This window comes from Aquarana catesbeiana, linkage group LG13, assembly GCF_042186555.1.
Source record: "Aquarana catesbeiana isolate 2022-GZ linkage group LG13, ASM4218655v1, whole genome shotgun sequence".
Lineage (NCBI taxonomy): Eukaryota > Metazoa > Chordata > Amphibia > Anura > Ranidae > Aquarana > Aquarana catesbeiana.
In genome coordinates, this window is record NC_133336.1 from 178943589 (window position 1) to 178964220 (window position 20632).

Here is a 20632-nt window from a genome sequence, read left to right on the forward strand (position 1 = left end):
CAGGAGTCCCCAGCGGAGCCCCCCTCACATCAGGAGTCCCAAGCAGAGCCCCCCCTCACATGAGGAGGCCTCAGCCGGGCCCCCCTCACATCAGGAGTCCTCAGCGGAGCCCCCTCACATCAGGAGTCCCCAGCGGAGCCCCCCCTCACATCAGGAGTCCCCAGCGGAGCCCCCCCTCACATCAGGAGTCCCCAGTGTAGCCCCCCCTCACATCAGGAGTCCCCAGCGGAGCCCCCCTCACTCCAGGAGTCCCCAGCGGAGCCCCCCTCACTCCAGGAGTCCCCAGCGGAGCCCCCCTCACATCAGGAGTCCCAAGCGGAGCCCCCCCTCACATGAGGAGTCCTCAGCCGGGCCCCCCTCACATCAGGAGTCCTCAGCGGAGCCCACTCACATCAGGAGTCCCCAGCGGAGCCCCCCCTCCCATCAGGAGTCCCCAGCGGAGCCCCCCCTCACATCAGGAGTCCCCGGCGGAGCCCCCCCTCACATCAGGAGTCCCCAGCGGAGCCCCCCCTCACATCAGGAGTCCCCAGCGGAGCCCCCCTCACTCCAGGAGTCCCCAGTGGAGCCCCCCCTCACATCAGGGTCCCCAGTGGAGCCCCCCTCACATCAGGTGTCCCCAATGGAGCCCCCCTCACATCAGGTGTCCCCAGTGGAGCCCTCCTTACATCAGATGCCCCCAGCGGTGCCCCCCCCTTACCTCAGGTGTCCTAGTCTCCGGCCGCATGGTTAGAACCCCCGCCCCTTTCCATAACAGACAGGCAGCGGGGCGGGGGGTAGGCGGGGCGGAGGGTGGGCTTCGACGCAGGAGCTCCGTCAACCCCCCCAGCCGTCTTCCTGGTCTGCTTTAAAATGGCGGCCGGAGACAATGTCTCCGCTGGCTGCAGACCTCTAGTGGCGGCAGGCGGTGGCGAAAATCCGTGAGGAACTGGATTTCTCGGGACATTTCCCTGGAAACAATAAAATCGGGAATGGAGTCCAAATCCCGGGAATGTCCCGGGAAATCCGGGACAGTTGGTAACTATGTAATTGGTTGTATGCATATGCTGTGTGTGAGAAATAACGTGATAATATGACAATTTTGTAAAAAAAAAATCTTCATTTTGCAAGAAATTGTGGGAAAAAAATTGCAACTTAAAAAACTCACCATGCAACTTACTTAATACCTTGGAATGTCTACTTTATAAAAATGGGTCATTTGGGGGGTATTTGTACTTTCCTGACTTGTTAGTGTCTCAAGAAATGAGATACACCTGATGTACTGAAGGCCTGCTCAGATGTGATCAATTTTCAGTGATTGGCACCATAGTTTGTAGACTCTATAACTTTCACAAAGACCAAACAATATCCACTAATTGTAGCAGTATAAATTTTGGCCAAAATTTATATAGAAAAATTACTAATTTGCAAAATTTTATGACAGAAACAAAGAAAAAGGCATTTTTTTCCACAAAATTTACGGTATTTTTTTATTTATAGCACAAAAAATAAAAAACCCACTAGCAATGAAATACCACCAAAAGAAAGCTCTATTTGTGTGAAAAAAAAGGACGCAAATTTCAAATGGGTACTGTGTTGCATGACTGAGTAACTGTCATTCAAAGTGTGAGAGCGCTGAAAGCTGAAAATTGGTCTGGGCAGGAAGGGGGTGTAAGTGCACTGTATTGAGGAGGTTAAAGGAAATCTATGATACAGCATTAATTTTATAACATCAGCATTGTAATCACAATGCAAACAATGGTTATTTCTGGACAGTCCATAATAATCTTACACAAAATATCTCCTTTCATGTTGTGAGAGCTGCCTGTCTGCTGGCCATCGCTTCCCACAACTTTCTGGTCTATGCTTGCAGTTTCTCCTATGCTGTTCACTTTCCATTTCTAAGGACTACATATCTCGTGGTACATTGCTGTCTGCAAGCAGTGATTCCTGGACTGACTCCGCCCCAAATCTCCTTCTCTTGGCACCTCTGTAGTTCAGAAGGCAGGCTCTGTGAAATGTGTGACACAGCAGTGCCTAGTCATAGAGCATAGTGAATTTGTGTCACACAATTCAGGGAAGTAAATGTGTGGGGACCTTCACAGAGTTTAAGGAAACTGACTCGGTAGCATTATTAATGTGCTTTATTAAACAAGAATGATGTGCATACAAACTATTTACAATCACAGGACCACAAGTCAAGACATAACAGAGTGCTATGAATAGTCATACAACACACATGCTACCTATCCTTTCCTAGAAAATGTACTAATCTGTATGCAAAAAGGATACACTAAAAGTCACTTAGCTTCCAGCTTGCTTGTATGCAATTTCCATAGTAAACGGAACTCTAGGCATTCAAGCAACTGCAATAAACTAGGTTCTTGGCTTTGGCCCTTTTGTTTTCTGTTTTGTGGTGAGTCTTCTAGTGTTATCTCTTCTAATATTATCCCTTTAGTTCTTAGGCCTCATGCACACTGGACGTTTATTTACAGCTGCTGTTTTTTTTCTACAGCCAGTAAACTCCCCAGCATGTTATCCTATGTGTCCATGCACAGATAGGCTTTTATCAGCTATTTTTGGCAGGGGTGTTTTCTGGCTGGAAAAATAACCCAGAACTAATGGGTTTGAAGATTGTTTCCACTGTAAAAAACACTTTAACTCTTAAAAATGCTAATAAAAGCTTAAAAATTTGTGGAAGTATAGTTTTGCTAAAAAAAAAAAAAAAAAAAAGCTAAAAAACGCTTAAAAACACCGATTCAAATTCTGAAAACTGCTTTTAATGCAGTATTTAACAGCTATAGCTACTGGCGTTTTTATAACATCTAGTGTGCATGAGGCCTAATGAAGAAAGCATTTCTGACTCCAAACTCTAAATGGCATTTTAGCACCATAAGTGCAAGGGTCAATGTTAGACTTTTGTTAATCCTTATTGACATAACTTGGTTTCAGTGTTTAACAAAAGCTCATATAAAACAACGAGGACAGCTAAAAAATTTGCCCAGTAGTTTACATTACCACAATAGTATGTTTTACCCTATTGTATTATAGGACAACATAGCTAGCCTTGCTGTCAGATGGGTGACCTGTCCCTACACTACCCACCATGTGTGAAATTCCCAGCAAGCCTGGGAGACAGGTTCTTAAATAGGCCCTGCCTTACCCAAGATGGCTGCTAGAGTCACATTCACATCCAACCAGATCGCTTCCCCAATGACACAGGAAAGCTTAGGGGAACCATGATCCTCTTGACATCCTCTCCCCTACAATGTTGTTGAGCACCACCTGCAGTGGCGAAAGTATACTGCACCTACCTACAAGCATATTCTGTTTTGATCTACATAGATTGTTTTTTTTTTTTTCTGGCTAACGTGTCTTATGATATATGCACTTACATTGGGCAGTCCCAGCAGAGGGACTCTCCATATTGGTTTATTGATTTAATTGGTGAGAGGCATCATTTTCTTATATAAAGTGTTCAAGGATATTCCTAGGTGCATTAATATGCAGTAGCAGGCATGGATAATTATATACTGTGTGTGTGTGTGTGTGTGTGTTTGTGTGTGTGTGTGTTTGTGTATATATATATATATATATATATATATATATATATATATATACATACATATATACTGGAATTGAATCGTGCAGTCAATTACTTGTGCACAATTGAATGATGCATGTGTTTTATAGCATTTTTCATTTTGGTTATATCAGCTAATATTTTTTAATTGGATATAGAGAAACCAAAATGATACAAATTTTCATAATCTGAATGTTTAAGCTTTCTTTAGTATGATAGTATATTTGTGCTTCTTTTGAAACTGACAGTTGATATATTGAGATATACTGTATAATGTACCTATTACATAGTTTATCCAGCATAAAAGTATGACCAGCAAGCATTTTAAGAACTTGAAGAATTTTCTTGCTCTTTGCCATTTGAATTTTGTATGTTGATGTATAGCAACCACAGGTTTTATATTTACGCATTTGAGGATACACCAGTAAGTTGTTTATATGGGGGCAGGCCATTGCAATGTTTTAACATACTGTATATTTTTCTATTTGTAACAGTATTGTGGGTGTCCTTTTGGGCAGTATTAATTGTGTGATAAATAAAATATATTATCCATTTTTATACTTGAGTGTTATTAGGCTCCATTCACACTTGTGCCACTTATAATGCGACTTTAGACACTAAAGTTGCATGACAAGTCACACTCCATGTTTTTCAATGAGAACTGTTGAAATATGTGTGATTTAAAATAGCGACTTTGAAAAGGTTCCTCCACCAACTTTCACGCAACTAGAGTGCCATAGACGGCAAAGTAAACCCTTTAAAAGTCGCATGAAAGTTGCGCCTAAATGTTATACAGTGACAGTTGTGCGACAGTTGTCCATTATCATTGTTCAAAGCCAAAGTCGCATCCAAGTTGCATCCATCCAAAGTTGTGTCAAAGTTGAATCAAAATTGCACGCTAAAGTCGTGCAACTTTGGAGTCGTTCCAGGGTGAATGAAGCCTAATGCCCCATACACACAATCGGAGTTTCCGACAACAAAACTGTGGAATTTTGTTCGAAGGTTGTTGGCTCCAACTTGTCTTGCATACACATGGTCATACAAATGTTGGCCAACAATTCTGAACGTGAGAACGCAGTGACGTTCAAGACATACAACGAGCCGAGAAAAAGGAAGTTCAATAGCCAGTGCGGCTCCTTCTGCTTAATTTCGAGCATGCGTGAACTTTTGTGCTTCGGACTTGTGTACACGCGATCAGACTTTCCGACAACAAAGTTTTGTTGGCGGAAAATTTGAAAACCTGCTAGCCAACATTTGTTGGCGGGAAGTCCGACAATGTTCGATGGAGCATACACACGGTCGGACTTTCAGCCAACAAGCTCACATCCAACATTTGTTTTGGAAAATCCGATCGTGTGTATGCGGCATAAGTCTTTTTGACTCTATAACTTATATGAGGGCAAGAGTCTTCACCATTATTATAATTTGTAAATACAATATGTGAGAGTGTTAGCAGGATTTCATTATTTCCTGTTGATTTTTTTTTTTAACAAGCCCCTGAAGAAAAATTTTATTGTTAATTAAGAATTCTTTGCAACAGTATATGTATTAATATAAGCTTTAATTGATACATATAATTTATTAATACATTAGCACATTGAAACAATTCAAGTGTTAAAGGTATTTTAGTATTGCTACATATTCTTTTGAAAGAATCAATTTATATTAAATCATATTGCATTTGTTTTAATTCATTGCAGATGGTGTTGCAGGGAAACGCATGTCGTACGCAATAATTATTTCATTGCTCCTGATGCTGTTCATAATATTGGCTTGGGTGATTTGGAAGATACGAAAAAAAGGTATATACTAATTAAAGGATATCTAAACGTTTGGGTTTTTTTTTTTTTTAAACAAATATGTCATACTTACCTCCTCTGTGCAGTTGGTTTTGCACAGAGTGGCCCCGATCCTCCTCTTCTGTGGTCTCTCCGCGGCGCTCCTGTCTCCTCCTCTTATCGAGTGCCCCGTCGGAGAACCACTCTCTCTCAGGATTCCTGTGCAGGAGCGCTCCTGTGTCCTACTGCTGCGTCCATTGACACAGCCAGCAGGACTCGGCTCTGCCCCCTGGCTCCCGCATCATTGGATTTGATTGACAGCAGTGGGAGCCAGTGGCTGCGCTGCTATCAATCTATCCAATCAGGACACGAGACACCTCCTTGAGCAGGAACGATCAGGCTCAGGTAAGTAAAACGGGGGCTCTGGGGGGCTTGTTCATTACAAGAGGTTTTTCATCTCAATGCATAGAATACATAGGGGTGAAAAACCGCAAGGGTTTACAACCTCTTTAAGGCCAATCTGTACAGTGTAGTCTATAGTGAATTAAGTCCAGCCATAGACTGTTCATATCTCAGCCGGTTCAGCAGGGACTGACCGAGATTCGAACCAAGTATGGGCAGGCTGATTGTACCATAGTTGATCGATCGATCAACTTGGGTGCAATCAGCCTGGCAGATTTTTCATGCGATTATTGCCAGCGGCTATAACTGCTAGCAATATTCACTGTGTATTCTTCCGGCCGGGACGGCTCCCCACCTGGGAGGACACAATAGGTCCAGTGGAGGGATTCAAGTGATTTTTCTTTCTTGCAGACAGTGATTGCAGAAAAGAAAATTGCTCCATCTATAGCCTGCTTAAGACTAATGTCCACTTGCATACATCAAAAGGGATTTTAATACAGAGAGAGAGACTCCTGCTACTTGTGGGTCTATGGTTTTCAGTATATGCAAATATCACAATTCTCCTGGGCCCCTAGAACTGCGGTTTTATAAGCAGATTTTTCTTGTAAAATCTTGTAAGAAATACGGTCATTTACTATAAGCTTCTTCACACATTGTCTTAATACACTAAAGCCTGCCATAGATGATTTGATTTTCTTTCCTGCAACCACGGGTCGAGAAATTTTCTCGATTCACCCATCACAAAGTCATTGTTGATGGGGGAATCCCTCTTGCAGAGTTATTGTATTCTTCTGGCAGGGTGGGCATGGGAAGCCATCTATGCTAGCAGCTATAGCCTCTGGCAGTAATCACATGCTAAAAATCCGACATGCTGGTTGTACCCAAGCTGACCCATGGATCGACTTGGATGCAATCAGCTTGCCTATAGATGGTTTGAATCTCAGCCAGTCCTTGCTAAACCAGCCGAGATTTGAACCATCTATGGCTGGCTTAAGCCAGGTTAGGAACGGTAAAAGAAAATGAACTGTATATAATAGGTGATCCTTGCTATCCGGTGTTGGTTTGGGCAACTCTTCCAACACCCCCATAGCATCCCCATAAAACCGTAATTAGAATCTTGCTTCCATAATATGTATTGGATGTTCACCTATCTTCGCATATTTGTAATTGTCAGGATGGAAACAGCCCTAATTACAAGGGACTTGTTTCTCTCTGTGGAGGGATACAGAACCTCCTGGCCGCATTTTCCGATGCTTTGCTTCTAGTTCCGGCTACTGGAGCCCTCAGGACTGTTCACTCTGACAGACCGATGTATTAGAGAGGAGCTGTGAGTGTGTGTGGGTGGGCAGAGGAAGGAGCTACACGGAGTGTGAGGCTCGATTCACATCTACGCATGTTGCTTTTGAGCGTTTCTGGAGTTTTTACATCGTTTTTACAGCGTTTTTGCAGCGTTTTTGCCGCGCTTTGGTTTTTTTTTTTTTACAGTTTTTTTTAGACTGTATACAGTCTAAAAAAAAAAAAAACGCCAAAAACGCAAAACACATCAAAAACGCTGCAAAAACGCTTTAAAAACGCTGCACTTGCGTTTTTGATGCTGGTCCATTGAATTCTATTACATGCAAAACGCTGCATTTTGCATGAAAAAAAGTCCCTGACCCTTTCCAAAAACACAGAGGTACAAAAAGGCATTGATGTGAACATGTTCCATAGGAACCCATGTTAAAAAATTCCCATGCATTTCTGCAAAATGCATCAAAAAACCCTCTAGTGCGAATGGAGCCTGAGAGGACAGCAGGACAGAGAGGAGAGGAGAGAAGCTGGCTGCCCATTACCTTGCTAAATAGGTAAGTATTCATCTCACAGTATGTTGTGGTTGTGTCTAGTGTATGTATACCTGTTTGTGTGTATCTGAGTGCATGTATGTATCTGTATACATCTGAGTGTGTATGCATGTATCTGATTGTATATATTTGAGTGTGTGTGTGTGTATGCCTGTATCTGATTGTGTGTGTGTGTGTGTGTGTGTGTGTATGCATGTATCTGTATATATCTGAGTGTGTATGCATGTATCTGATTGTGTATATATCTGAGTGTGTGCATGCATGTATCTGTATATATCTGAGTGTGTATGCGTGTATCGGATTGTGTATATCTGAGTGTGTGTATGCATGTATCTGTATATATCTGAGTGTGTATGCATGTATCTGATTGTGTATATATCTGAGTGTGTGTATGCTTGTATCTGTATATATCTGAGTGTGTATGCATGTATTTGATGTGGAGATGCGACCCCATGGCACAGGTGCATATGAGCAGTGTATGCCTGATTTTGGTAGGCTTGCTATTTGTACACCTGTGTGCTGGCTTCATAATCATCGCAGGAATAGAGCTTAGGGCTCAGACTTGGAGACAGCCCCCACCCTACAGACAGGAAGTCTGGCCTGGGAGGGTCCCAGTAGGAGACTGCTCCAGGAGTCTAAGGCTGCAGGTGGCAGCCTATGTGTGCACATCTGTAGATGACAGATGTGGCCCGCGACCAAAACAGCATGAAGCTGACAGTGAGTAAGCCAGGAGGCTATAGTTTGTGCTTATACAGTGATGCGAGGGAAGATTACTGTTTGTTCAAATTTTTTGTTACCTTTAAATAAAAGTGGGCTGCCATGCCCTAAAAACACAGTCTGGAGTGACACGTTTCTGGAAAACTGCATGCACCACTTGAACCTAATCACTAGAGCACTAGAATAGTCCACTTACAGGAGAAAAAGGACAAACATCATGATATATAGATTCTGCGGTTATTAGCGTGCTTGCATCGGCCAGCCTAAATCCTTTAATGCCCCCTCTATGCTTGCTTGTATACAATTCAATCCTTACATTATGGAACAGAAGATTCTATCCTTTAAATTCTGTAGGGTTTCCCCTGCTCTAATGTACTTGAAGTTTTGGAGTAGGCACCCTGACCTCCATAAGATTTCAAACACTAAAACTGTCAGGAAAGGATTCATCCACTGGTAAGATATATCGTTTGGCATGCAGTACTGGGGTCCACCAGCAGGTGTCTCCTGGCAGTGTTGAACTGTCAGGAGAATATTTCCCTGCTGGTGTCATTTCATCTTTTGGCCGCAGTACTGACGTCCACCAGCGGATGGATCCTGGCAGTATGGAGCAGGCAACACTCCCTGCGCTCAGGTGTGACTTGAAGTCAATCACAGTCAGTCCTATAAATACCCGGCAAGCCCTCATATGCTTGCCTTGGTATCTCTCTCCTTGAGCCCTGACCTTGTTCGCCTATTACCCGATCCTGAGCCTGCATCTGACCTTGTGCCCGAGCTTATCCTGACCCGATCCCTTCTGTGTTCCTGTACCCTTCAGCCCGATCTATTCCCTCTCTGTCCTGTTGGTTCCCTGTCCCTCATTTACTGATCTTCCTGTGTATGACCTTGGCTTGGCTAATGTTTATGTCTCTGGTATATCCCTTGTTCTTGCTGACCTGCTGTGTATGACCCTGGCCTGGCTGACATCTGTGATTCCGGTATTGCCCCTTGCTGTAGATATTGTTGTTTGTAGTGGGTTTGTTGGGTTGGTTGTTCACTGTTTGTATTTTCTAAATTATCACCTATTTTAATAAATATCACTATTCACTTACATGTGTTTTGGGTTATCTCTGTGCAGTCCACACAGTCTGGTCTACTAGTCTCCTGACAGTATAGCAAGGCCATCCCTGACCAGACGTGGCTGCATTGAGAAACCATCCTGGTTGTTAGGTCTGCTAATATGGATTGCAAAGAAATAATTTATTATTCTCTGCTAGCGGAAGAGGATGGTGAATATTGTGGCCAGATTTTAAAAGGGTGGACTAGTGACCAGCTAATGGAAACTATCCGATTAGCTCATTCCCTAGTGGATCAGGGGTGTATGTCATTTGAAGATGCTCAGCCCCTGATCCAGTTATGTGCTAAACTGGCCCTGTCATGCATTCCCGAGGGAAGTGATGATTTTTCTCCCCCCTTCAATTATGGCCAAGTTGAATCCCTGGTTTGGTTGTTAGAGGATGATCCTGCCTATTTCATGGAACACTATTCCTCCTGTTCACAGCAGGTGTTGTCTAGTTGCATCCAGTCGGTGCAATCCTTGATTAATCAGGCTGTGTGTGAATCAGCATTTGTTCAACCTGTGCTGCAGGCATGGTCAGATCTCCTGTCTTTAGCTAAGCCACAATATTCCAGCCCTACCATTAATCACCTGCCTTCCCAAAAATCTATCTCCCCGTCGCCTATGGTAACCTCAGCTACAGCCCAGTTTACTCAACCCCCTACCAAATACTACTACCCAGTCTCCAAGTGTAGCACCTATCCTGCCTTCAATCCACCTGTCTCTCCTCCTCCACCTGTAACAGTCCCACAAAACCCCTCTCTAGCTACAGTTCCTTGGTCTTCCCTCGATCCAGCTACTTTCTTTTCTTACAGCCCTGCACCTACATACAAAACTGCACGGGCTAAACCAAAAAAGAAACAAAAATTCTTTCCTACCCACACGATCCTGCCTGTAACCCAACTTGCTTCCACACCAACTAACCCACCTGATTCTGCCAAACCTCTGCCTGCTACCCAGTCTGACGTTCCAGTGCCTGCTACCCAGTCTGACGTTCCAGTGCCTGCTACCCAGTCTGACGTTCCAGTGCCTGCTACCCAGTCTGACGTTCCAGTGCCTGCTACCCAGTCTGACGTTCCAGTGCCTGCCACCCAGTCTGACGTTCCAGTGCCTGCCACCCAGCCTGACGTTCCAGTGCCTGCCACCCAGCCTGACGTTCCAGTGCCTGCCACCCAGCCTGACGTTCCAGTGCCTGCCACCCAGCCTGACGTTCCAGTGCCTGCCACCCAGCCTGACGGTCCAGTGCCTGCCACCCAGCCTGACGGTCCAGTGCCTGCCACCCAGCCTGACGGTCCAGTGCCTGCCACCCAGCCTGACGGTCCAGTGCCTGCCACCCAGCCTGACGGTCCAGTGCCTGCCACCCAGCCTGACGGTCCAGTGCCTGCCACCCAGCCTGACGGTCCAGTGCCTGCCACCCAGCCTGACGGTCCAGTGCCTGCCACCCAGCCTGACGGTCCAGTGCCTGCCACCCAGCCTGACGGTCCAGTGCCTGCCACCCTGCCTGACGGTCCAGTGCCTGCCACCCTGCCTGACGGTCCAGTGCCTGCCACCCTGCCTGACGGTCCAGTGCCTGCCACCCAGCCTGACGGTCCAGTGCCTGCCACCCAGCCTGACGGTCCAGTGTCTGCCACCCAGCCTGACGGTCCAGTGCCTGCCACCCAGCCTGACGGTCCAGTGCCTGCCGCCCAGCCTGACGGTCCAGTGCCTGCCGCCCAGCCTGACGGTCCAGTGCCTGCTGACCGGTCTGATGACCTTGTGTCCATGTTCCAGCCTAAAGTTTTGCTACCAGTGTTCCAGTCTGACGCTTCAGTGACTACTGTCCAGTCCGATGTACCTATTGTTCAGCCTGGTATGCCAGCACCTGCTGTTCTGCCCAATGTGCCAGCGCCTGTGTCTGCTGCCCAGTCTAAAGTTCCAGTACCTGCCTGGTCTGATGTCTCGGTGCCGGCTTTCCAGTCCGCTTTCCAGCCTGATGTGCCAGTGTCTGCTACTCAGCCAGTTGTGCCAATGCCTGTGTCCGCTGCCCAGTTTGAGGTCCCAGTGCCTGCTGCTCAGCCCGAAATCCCAGTGTCCATGTTCCAGCCTGACGCTCCAGCGACTACTGACCAGTCCGGTGTACCTGTTCAGCCTGTTGTGCCAGTACCTGCTGTTCTGCCTGATGTGCCAGCGCCTGTCTTTGCTGTCCAGCCTGAAGTTCCAGCACCTGCTGCCCGGTCTGATGTCTCGGTACCCACTTTCCAGCCTGATGTGCCCACTGTTCAGCCTGATGAGCCTGCTTTCCGGTCTGATGTGCCCATCCTCCAGCCTGATATCCTGGTACCTGTCTTCCAGCCTGATGTCGTGATGTTGGTATCTCAGCCTGAGGTTTCGGTGCCCGTGTTTCAGCCTGGAGTTTCGGTGCCCGTGTTTCAGCCTGGAGTTTCGGTGCCCGTGTCTCAGCCTGCTGAATCGGTGCCCATTACCCAGTCTGTTGAATCGGTGCCCGTTACCTGGTCTGCTGAACTGGTGCCCGTTACCCAGTCTGCTAAACCGAAGTCCGTCACTTTGCCTGTCAAGCCAGTATCCGTTATCCGGCTTGCCGAACCAGTGCCCGGTGTCCAGCTCGCTGAGTCGGGGCCTGTTACCCAGCCCACTGGGCCGGGGTCCGTTACCCAGCTTGCTGAGCCGGTGTCTGTAATCTGGCCTGCCCTTACGGTGCTCGCTGTTCGGCCTAATGTTCCAGAGCCTGCTGTCAATCTCGATGACCCGGAGCCTGCTGCCCAGCTCGATGACCCGGAGCCTGCTGCCCAGCTCGATGACCCGGAGCCTGCTGCCCAGCTCGATGACCCGGAGCCTGCTGCCCAGCTCGATGACCCGGAGCCTGCTGCCCAGCTCGATGACCCGGAGCCTGCTGCCCAGCTCGATGACCCGGAGCCGGCTGCCCAGCTCGATGACCCGGAGCCGGCTGCCCAGCTCGATGACCCGGAGCCGGCTGCCCAGCTCGATGACCCGGAGCCTGCTGCCCAGCTCGGTTTGTTCCTGTCTGCTGCCCAGCTTGGTTTGTTCCTGTCTGCTGCCCAGCTTGGTTTGTTCCTGTCTGCTGCCCAGCTTGGTTTGTTCCTGTCTGCTGCCCAACTTGGTTTGTTCCTGTCTGCTGCCCAACTTGGTTTGTTCCTGTCTGCTGCCCAACTTGGTTTGTTCCTGTCCGCTACCCAGCTCAATGACTCTGATGTGCCAGCTGTCTGCCTGGATGGGCCTGATGACCAGCCTTCTTCCACCATTCTGCCTGATGCCATAGACAATGGACAATTAAGACTAGTTGGAGCGTCCGGAGGCCGCTCCTTTAGGGGGGGTACTGTCAGGAAAGGATTCATCCGCTGGTAAGATATATCGTTTGGCATGCAGTACTGGGGTCCACCAGCAGGTGTCTCCTGGCAGTGTTGAACTGTCAGGAGAATATTTCCCTGCTGGTGTCATTTAATCTTTTGGCCGCAGTACTGACGTCCACCAGCGGATGGATCCTGGCAGTATGGAGCAGGCAACACTCCCTGCGCTCAGGTGTGACTTGAAGTCAATCACAGTCAGTCCTATAAATACCCGGCAAGCCCTCATATGCTTGCCTTGGTATCTCTCTCCTTGAGCCCTGACCTTGTTCGCCTGTTACCCGATCCTGAGCCTGCATCTGACTTTGTGCCCGAGCTTATCCTGACCCGATCCCTTCTGTGTTCCTGTACCCTTCAGCCCGATCCATTCCCTCTCTGTCCTGTTGGTTCCCTGTCCCTCATTTACTGATCTTCCTGTGTATGACCTTGGCTTGGCTAATGTTTATGTCTCTGGTATATCCCATGTTCTTGCTGACCTGCTGTGTATGACCCTGGCCTGGCTGACATCTGTGATTCCGGTATTGCCCCTTGCTGTAGATATTGTTGTTTGTAGTGGGTTTGTTGGGTTGGTTGTTCACTGTTTGTATTTTCTAAATTATCACCTATTTTAATAAATATCACTATTCACTTACATGTGTTTTGGGTTATCTCTGTGCAGTCCACACAGTCTGGTCTACTAGTCTCCTGACAAAAACACTAACATTAAATGTGAGACCTCCATGTGAGCCTTCACTACTTGGTCTCCAGCATCTAGATATAGCTTCTCTGACATTGGAAGACACTGTTGGCTATGCTGTATGAGGTGGTGGATCTCAGAAAGGAGAATAGGAGGTTCTCGGATCTGAGACTGTACCCGCAGATATCATGGCTTGCAAGACACTGGGCAATTATTGTCCTCATCACCACTGAACGACTGTGGATCCCAAAGATAAGGATCCTGGAGACTATTAGGTTTGTTCAATATACATATTGCTAATCTGCAGACCCAGCTGGATGTCAGAAGGTTCACTGTTTCCCCCTCTGGGAAGCCACCAAGGTTAATGTCAGATCAATATCTTGATCGCTCTATTTGTTGCCGAACCCTTGAATGGTTTGTTGGTTTGGAGACCATCCCTTAAAATCCAACGGTTTTGTACCTTACGCCATCTGGCAGATAGTTCTAGGAACCCAAACTTAAAGGGCGACTTCATCAGTAAGCCCTTACTGATGAAGTCATGGCCATTTGACGTAACGCGTATAGGGGGAGGAGTCGAAGTTGGTGACGTCATTCCAGTCAGTATCTCGTCTCATCTTGTCTTTTTAGCCCGCACTGCTGAAGTGCTTTGTTTGTGAGTATGTCTATGTTGTTCTAAATGGAGAAATAAACCATTGGCATACAGAGAGCACAAGATCTGGTGTTTTTATCCTTATGTTTTACCGGAATTATCTGAGGGAGGTCTGAAACTGGTGAAGCCAGTAAGGAGAAAGAGGGTGACATGAAGGGATTAGCATCTCCATGCCGGGCCGGTTCATTGATTACCCCCACAGGGAATCTGCTTTATCTGACCTGCTGGTAAAACAGGGGTCAGATTTTAAGGTGAGCGGCTAGAGCACTGAGGTGGAGGAGAGCACCAGCACTTTCAATTTGTTGTGCACAGTTTGGTGAAGTTTTCAATTTGGAAGACTTTTTCATCACTATTATTATTTTTTAGGACTATGTTTTGTGTTGCATCATTTTTATTTTGGTACCGCAGCACTGGTTTTGGACATTTGTTTTGTGCTATTAGCCATTAGGTTATTTTTTTTTTTTTTACTGTTATAGTATTTTGCACATTTTTTTTTATTCACAGGTTGGATTTATTATATGTTCATTATCAATATATTATTGCACATTATTATGATTGGCAGCGCAGCACTGTTTTGGTATATATTTTGATTAATGTGACGTGTACACGTTTTTAGTGTTAGCAGCAGCCAGGCGGTGGTGTATTTTGTATCAATTTGCATACACATTGTATTTTTTCACATTTTTTTTACAGGTGTATGATATTTTTATCACCATTTTTTTTTTTAATTTGACATAAGATTGCGCTAATAGAAATTTTGTATTGTAGCAATACATTAAATGTTTGTTATTAAGTTTAGGTCAACCTTAATACCCTCTTTCCCCTCAAAATTGCATTTGAAGCTTACTTCAATTTCTGGCCCTTAGCGTCATCAAAGTTGATTGAGGATGGTGACCAGGCACACGTGGCAACCTATTGTTCATCTGAGGAAGAAGAAGAGCATGGTGCGTATGTGACAATTGGCCAAGCTGCAAATTTATAACAGTTTTTTGCCATAATGACAGTCATACTCAGGAATGACACCCAATGAGAGATGCAAATAACAGTGACATTCCTGAAAACAATAATAACTATTGTAAAGAACACCTGTATCACAGCTTAGGGAAGTAAGTCAAATGACTCCTATTGTGTATGTGTAAACATGGTATTGTCAGTTGTGTAAGAAATACAATTCATATCATTGTAAGTTATTTTAATTTTCAACTGTATGCAAATAAATGCTATAACATCCCATAGACTGCTCCTGCCTCACTTTACAGCCCAGGATCTCTAGCCAAGAGTGCTGGTCTTTCTATGGGCTTTGACTCCTCCTTTATCTATTAAACCAGAGGTCTCCAGACTGTGCCCGAGGGCCAGGGCCCTTTTCAAGCCTTTATCTGGTCCTTGGGGCACTATTCCTCACAATGGTATGAGGCACTATTCCTCTCACTGACACCTACTATGGGGCACTATTTCTTCCACTGCCACCAATAATAGGGCACTATTCCTCCCACTAATACCAATGATAGGGCACTACTCCTCCTCCTGCTGACCACCAACCCTATGGCTATATTTTTTATCACTGATGCTGGACAGGGGACATTTTCTACCCCCACTGGCCACAATCTGGCCTCCCTAAAGTCTGAAAGACAACAAACTGACCCTTTGTTTAAAAAGTTTGGAGACGCCTGTATTAAATTATCAAACAACGAGACTGCACTCTGGAGTTCTGTAGTTCCTCGTATGTTTTTTTTTAAAAGTAAGTAGAACAGTTCACAACCTGGTTCCCTTGACACATTTCACCCTTTCTACTGGGGTTTAGTTATAGAACCATGATTTAGCCATAAACCCATTCATTTCTAATCGGGGCCGGGACAAGGGGTGGGCAGGAAGAGCGGCTGCCTTGGGCACTGTGGTATCATGTGAGGTGTGGTGGTACCACAAGGAGATTGGGGGAAGGGGATATGTGTTAGGAGGGGGAATTTGGGGGGGGGGGGCAGCAGGGGGTATGAATGGTTCTAAGAGAGGAAATTTGGGGAGGTGGGCTAGGGGTGGTGATTTGGGGGGGATGTGTGTTGGGAGGAGGGATGGGGGAAGAGGATTTGTGCTAGGAGGATTTGGGGGGTTTGTGCTAGAAAATGTAATATGCTAGAGGAGGAGGGGATTTGTGCTAGAAGGGGAGATTTTTGTTTGGGGGAGAGGGAATTTGTGCTGGTAGGCATAAATTGGGGGTATTTGTGCTAGGAAGGGAAATTTGGAAGGGGGGATTTGTGTTAGGATGGGGGAATAGGGGAGTGGAATTTGTGCTGACAGCGGGGATTTGGAGTTGGGAGAAGAGTATTTGTTCTTGAAGGGGAAATTTAAGGGGTAGAGTATTTATATTAGGAGGGGGGATTTATACATTTTTTGGGGGGGTGTATTTGTGTTGGGGGCATACTGGGAGACACATAATGCTCATACATCTTTAGGGGCACATTTTGGTATGTTCGCCCTGGGCTCTAGATGACCTTGTCCTGGCACTGTTTCTAATTTACCCATAAATATCCCACACACTCATAGAATTATGCGCATGTCTAACCTACCTGGACTACCTAGAAGATATCTAAGTACCTGGTTAGCAAGTGAGAGTGGACTTTTCCTCAACTCGCCAGGCACATCTAATGAATCATCTGAATGAATCAGCTCTGGAAGCTCAACTCCTGCCAACATCTTTTATTTTATTTTGGAGACAAGGAAGGCTCAGAGCCTCTGTCAGAGTTGTATTACCATTTGTGTACTTTTTAGAGTGATTCCCCTCGGGGTGGGAAGTGATGGGGCAAAGCAAAAATTTTATTTCAAGTAGTGTGGGGAAGGGTTGTAATATCTGGCAATGTTTTTTATTGTGGTCTGTGTTTCCCTGATTCTGGTTATAACTTCTATCCCCCATTTCTTTTACTGGGGTCACAGGGATGAATATCCAAAATGAGAAACAAATTGCTACAGTTCAACTTTAAAAAGTTCAGCCCTCAACACTTAAACGAGGGAAATAGTTTGGTCAGCCAAGGACTAGCTGCTGAATGCATTAGGAACCCATCCCACACTACTTGTTGGATTTTTAACTTGTTTATGCTCTGGAAACTGCAGAAGAATGATGGGAACACCTGAGAGAATATCTCTGTTGTAGTATGAAGAGTGAAATAGAGTGAAATCCCTTGGTGGGCAGCAGCAGGGCCGAAGGCTCGGTTCACACATGGGCGGCACGACTTGCAGGTCGCCTCAGCGAGGCGACCTGCAAACGACTGCCGGGGCGACTTGCGAGACGACTTCTGCATAGAAGTCTATGCAAGTCGCCCCAAGTCGCCCCCAAAGTAATACAGGAACCTTTTTCTAAGTCGGAGCGACTTGCGTCGCTCCGATTAGAACGGTTCCATAGCACAGAACGGGAGGCGACTTGTCAGGCGACTAGGTCGCCTGACAAGTCGCCCCAGTGTGAACCGAGCCTAAGGAGAGCTGACCATTGGAGTACTCAAATGCTACAGTATAAGAGGCAACAGGTGAATAAGCTTACCAAACCTATAACTTTTTTTCTAGGTAGAGAACAAATTCAACAAGAAATTAACACATTGTATTGTGAAACAACCCTTCCCAATGATAATCCCACCACTCAGGTAAATAACTAAAGAATTTTACTGCTTATATCAAATATCGCTTTGTAGAACATAGCTTGGTTAATGACTGACACTTGGGTTGGATGTCTAACAAAAACTTATTCCAGTTAAAGTGGTTGTAAACCCTCGTCTTTTATCACCTTCATGCATCCTATGCATGAAGGTAAAAAAACACCTGGCAGTCACCGGCCCAGCTCCCCCCCCGCCCCATTTTACCTGAGCCCCTTCATCTCTTCGAGGGGACGCGCTGTCCCTCTCTCCACGGGGTCCCAGCTCTTAATTGGATAGATTGATAGCAGCGCAGCCATTGGCTCCCGCTGCCGTCAATCAAATCCAATGACGCGGGCATCGGGGGGCGGGGCCGAGTCCGGCATTCGTGTCTGTGGACACAAATGCTGGACTCGGGAGCGCGCCCGCAAGGAAACCCCCTTCGGGGGATTGCTTTTCCTAGGGGGTTATCTGATGCTGGGAGGAGCTGCGAGAGCTGCTGAGGGACCCCAGAAAAGGATGTTCGGGGCCACTCTGTGCAAAACGAGCTGCACAGTGGCGGTAAGTATGATATGTATGTTATTTTTTTAAAAACAACCTGATTGGCCAGATAGCGTGTGGGCGGCTCCCAAGTTTGACAACCCTGGACCACTCCCACCCAGAGACACACAGCCAACGTCTCCATGACCCATACCGAGGCACCAGCTGCGGCTAACACACGGTGCTCCTGGATCCCTCAATAGAGACTTTCTGGCAGCCCTCCTGTGACACTGCACGTGGAAGCTCCCACCCGCTCTAGCACTCTGCAAGTGCTCCAACATTTTTCACACAAGTTTTTAGTGTTGTTTTATACTTATATACTGAATAAATTCCTAAGCTGTTTAAAGGATTGGCTTGGCGCTTCTCTCTCCTCCTCCTTTTGCTTTCCTTTAGTGCAATATTTAACACTGTTTTTGATAAACTAATGGAAGAATATCTGTTTGGATGGATGTAGTAGCAATTCTCAATGAATTCTCAAGGTGCTCATCAGATTTAGGTTCTAATTTTGCCCCCCATGTGATTCATCCTTGAAAATAGTGGCTCACAAATATAGGTGATACCAAAGACTTGAATAAGGTGTGGTTGTGAAGAGTGGGATATGTTTCTTTGGGAAGATAAAACTTACAAAAGTCCAGTAAGGAGACACTGTCAAATGTTTCTTCCATCGCATGTGTTCACTAAGTATAAACACATTTTTACAAAAAAAAATTTTAAAAATCAAATTTTTTAAGTAAGTTTATGATTTTGTTTTGAACAATGGGAAGGGTTGTGGGACTTTATATGAGGCACATATGTAGGATGTGCCTCCATCCCTAATTCAAAGAAAATGGGAAGTTTGGGACTTTGAGTGAGGCCATAGACATGGTGAAGATAGATAAAATAAAAGTACACATTTATTGTCATAAAAGTCATAAAACATGTCAATAACAGGAACCACATGGGTGAGACAACATTATAGTAAAATGTAATTTCATGTTTGTTCACACACACTATTAAGAATGTGCGTGCAATACAGGCAACTAGGGTACATCTGGGTATGGTAGCCAAGTGCCCCGCAGTGGTCTGGATTGAACAGTCAATGCATTCCAATGAGTTCATAATGGTACATAAAGTATATAACAACACTTGCAAAAGAGACAATGAGACCACAGTAAAATACAAAATCAAATTAAAAAAGGAGGAACGTAGAATGATCGAGGTGTGAAGAAACATCTCCGAATGCCCAGAATGGATGATTGAAATAGGGGCTACTTTGTGCATTCCTAAACAATGCCCGACGCGTTTCGTGTATATTACACTCATCAGGGGCGGGTGCTAGTGGTATATCTATAAAGTATGATAGAATAAATTAGTAGGATGTATTGAAACCTATCAAAAAAGGAATGGGTACACTGGACATTGAAAGGGCGTTCGACTCAGTGGCATGGCCTTTTATGTCCACGGTCCTAGAAGTTATGGGTTTTGGAGAGGTATTCTGCAGATGGATTGATATTTTATATAAAAATCCAACGGCGCAGATTAAGCTTGGTGGTGCTCTGTCGGCACCCTTTTCTGTTCGAAGAGGCACGAGGCAAGGTTGTCCACTGTCACCGGCCCTTTTTGCCTTGGTGATGGAGCCACTTGCCTCGGCCCTCAGACAGGCAGACGGGGTTAGGGGCATACAGGTGGGATCCATTCATGAGAAAGTGGCTTTATATGCGGATGATCTTATCCTTTTCTTGAATGACCCTGCCCAATCCCTTCGGGAGACGTTGACCATTCTCTCCAGTTTCACTAGCTGTTCCGGGCTTAAAGTAAACTGGGATAAATCCCAAATTTTGCCGATAGATGGGGCCGCAAAAGATATAGCAGATCCTAATCTACCATTATTATGGACAGACAAAATTAAATATCTAGGTATTCACATCTCAACATCTACCTCTGATTATTATACCCTTAACTTAAAACCACTGGTGCAGAGGATGAGAAAGGGGCTGAAGGCGTGGGCGAATCTTCCCCTCTCTTTAATCGGGAGGATTAATTTATTTAAAATGAAGCTTCTGCCTGCCTTTCTCTATGCTCTCAGACACGCACCTGTCTGGATCCCCAAAAAGATATTTGGCCTAATAAATACTGTTCTATTATCTTTTCTTTGGGGATCTGGTCAGCCGAGATTTAAGCTGACGGTGCTGCAGAGACCTTGGGGAGAGGGGGGCTTGGCTTGTCCTGACCTACACTCTTATTTTGTGGCAGCCATGCTATCACACGCCCACAACTGGCTGATCTCTGACGAGTCCAACGCAGCAGTGGTTCTGGAAGCAGCACGATTGGGGTCTTATGAGGCGCTAAGGAACCTACTTTACCGGGGCTCTAGAGCTCCCTTCCCTCTTACATCAGCAATGAGAGCAGTAATACGGGCATG

General features: G+C 45.9%; 1 protein-coding gene and 1 long non-coding RNA gene across 13 annotated transcripts in view; one reads left to right on the top strand and one right to left on the bottom strand.

Annotated features, from left to right (window-relative positions):
* LOC141117456 (CD48 antigen-like) overlaps positions 1-20632 on the top strand; it is a 155065-nt gene that overhangs the window by 99655 nt on the left and 34778 nt on the right. For 4 of the 8 annotated variants that reach the window (XM_073610329.1, XM_073610331.1, XM_073610328.1 and 1 more), the window contains exons 4-6: positions 5260-5361; positions 14920-15021; positions 17627-17703. In XM_073610329.1, the coding sequence (XP_073466430.1) occupies positions 5260-5361; positions 14920-15021; positions 17627-17703 (281 nt within the window). The remainder of the gene's footprint in view (positions 1-5259; positions 5362-14919; positions 15022-17626; positions 17704-20632) is intronic. The other 4 variants (XM_073610335.1, XM_073610333.1, XM_073610336.1 and 1 more) reach the window with 2 other exon arrangements.
* Positions 14925-20632, bottom strand: part of LOC141117457 (uncharacterized) — a 135751-nt gene continuing 130043 nt past the window's right edge. For all 5 annotated transcript variants that reach the window (XR_012237156.1, XR_012237157.1, XR_012237155.1 and 2 more), the window contains one exon: positions 14925-15000. This is a non-coding gene — a long non-coding RNA (uncharacterized lncRNA). The remainder of the gene's footprint in view (positions 15001-20632) is intronic.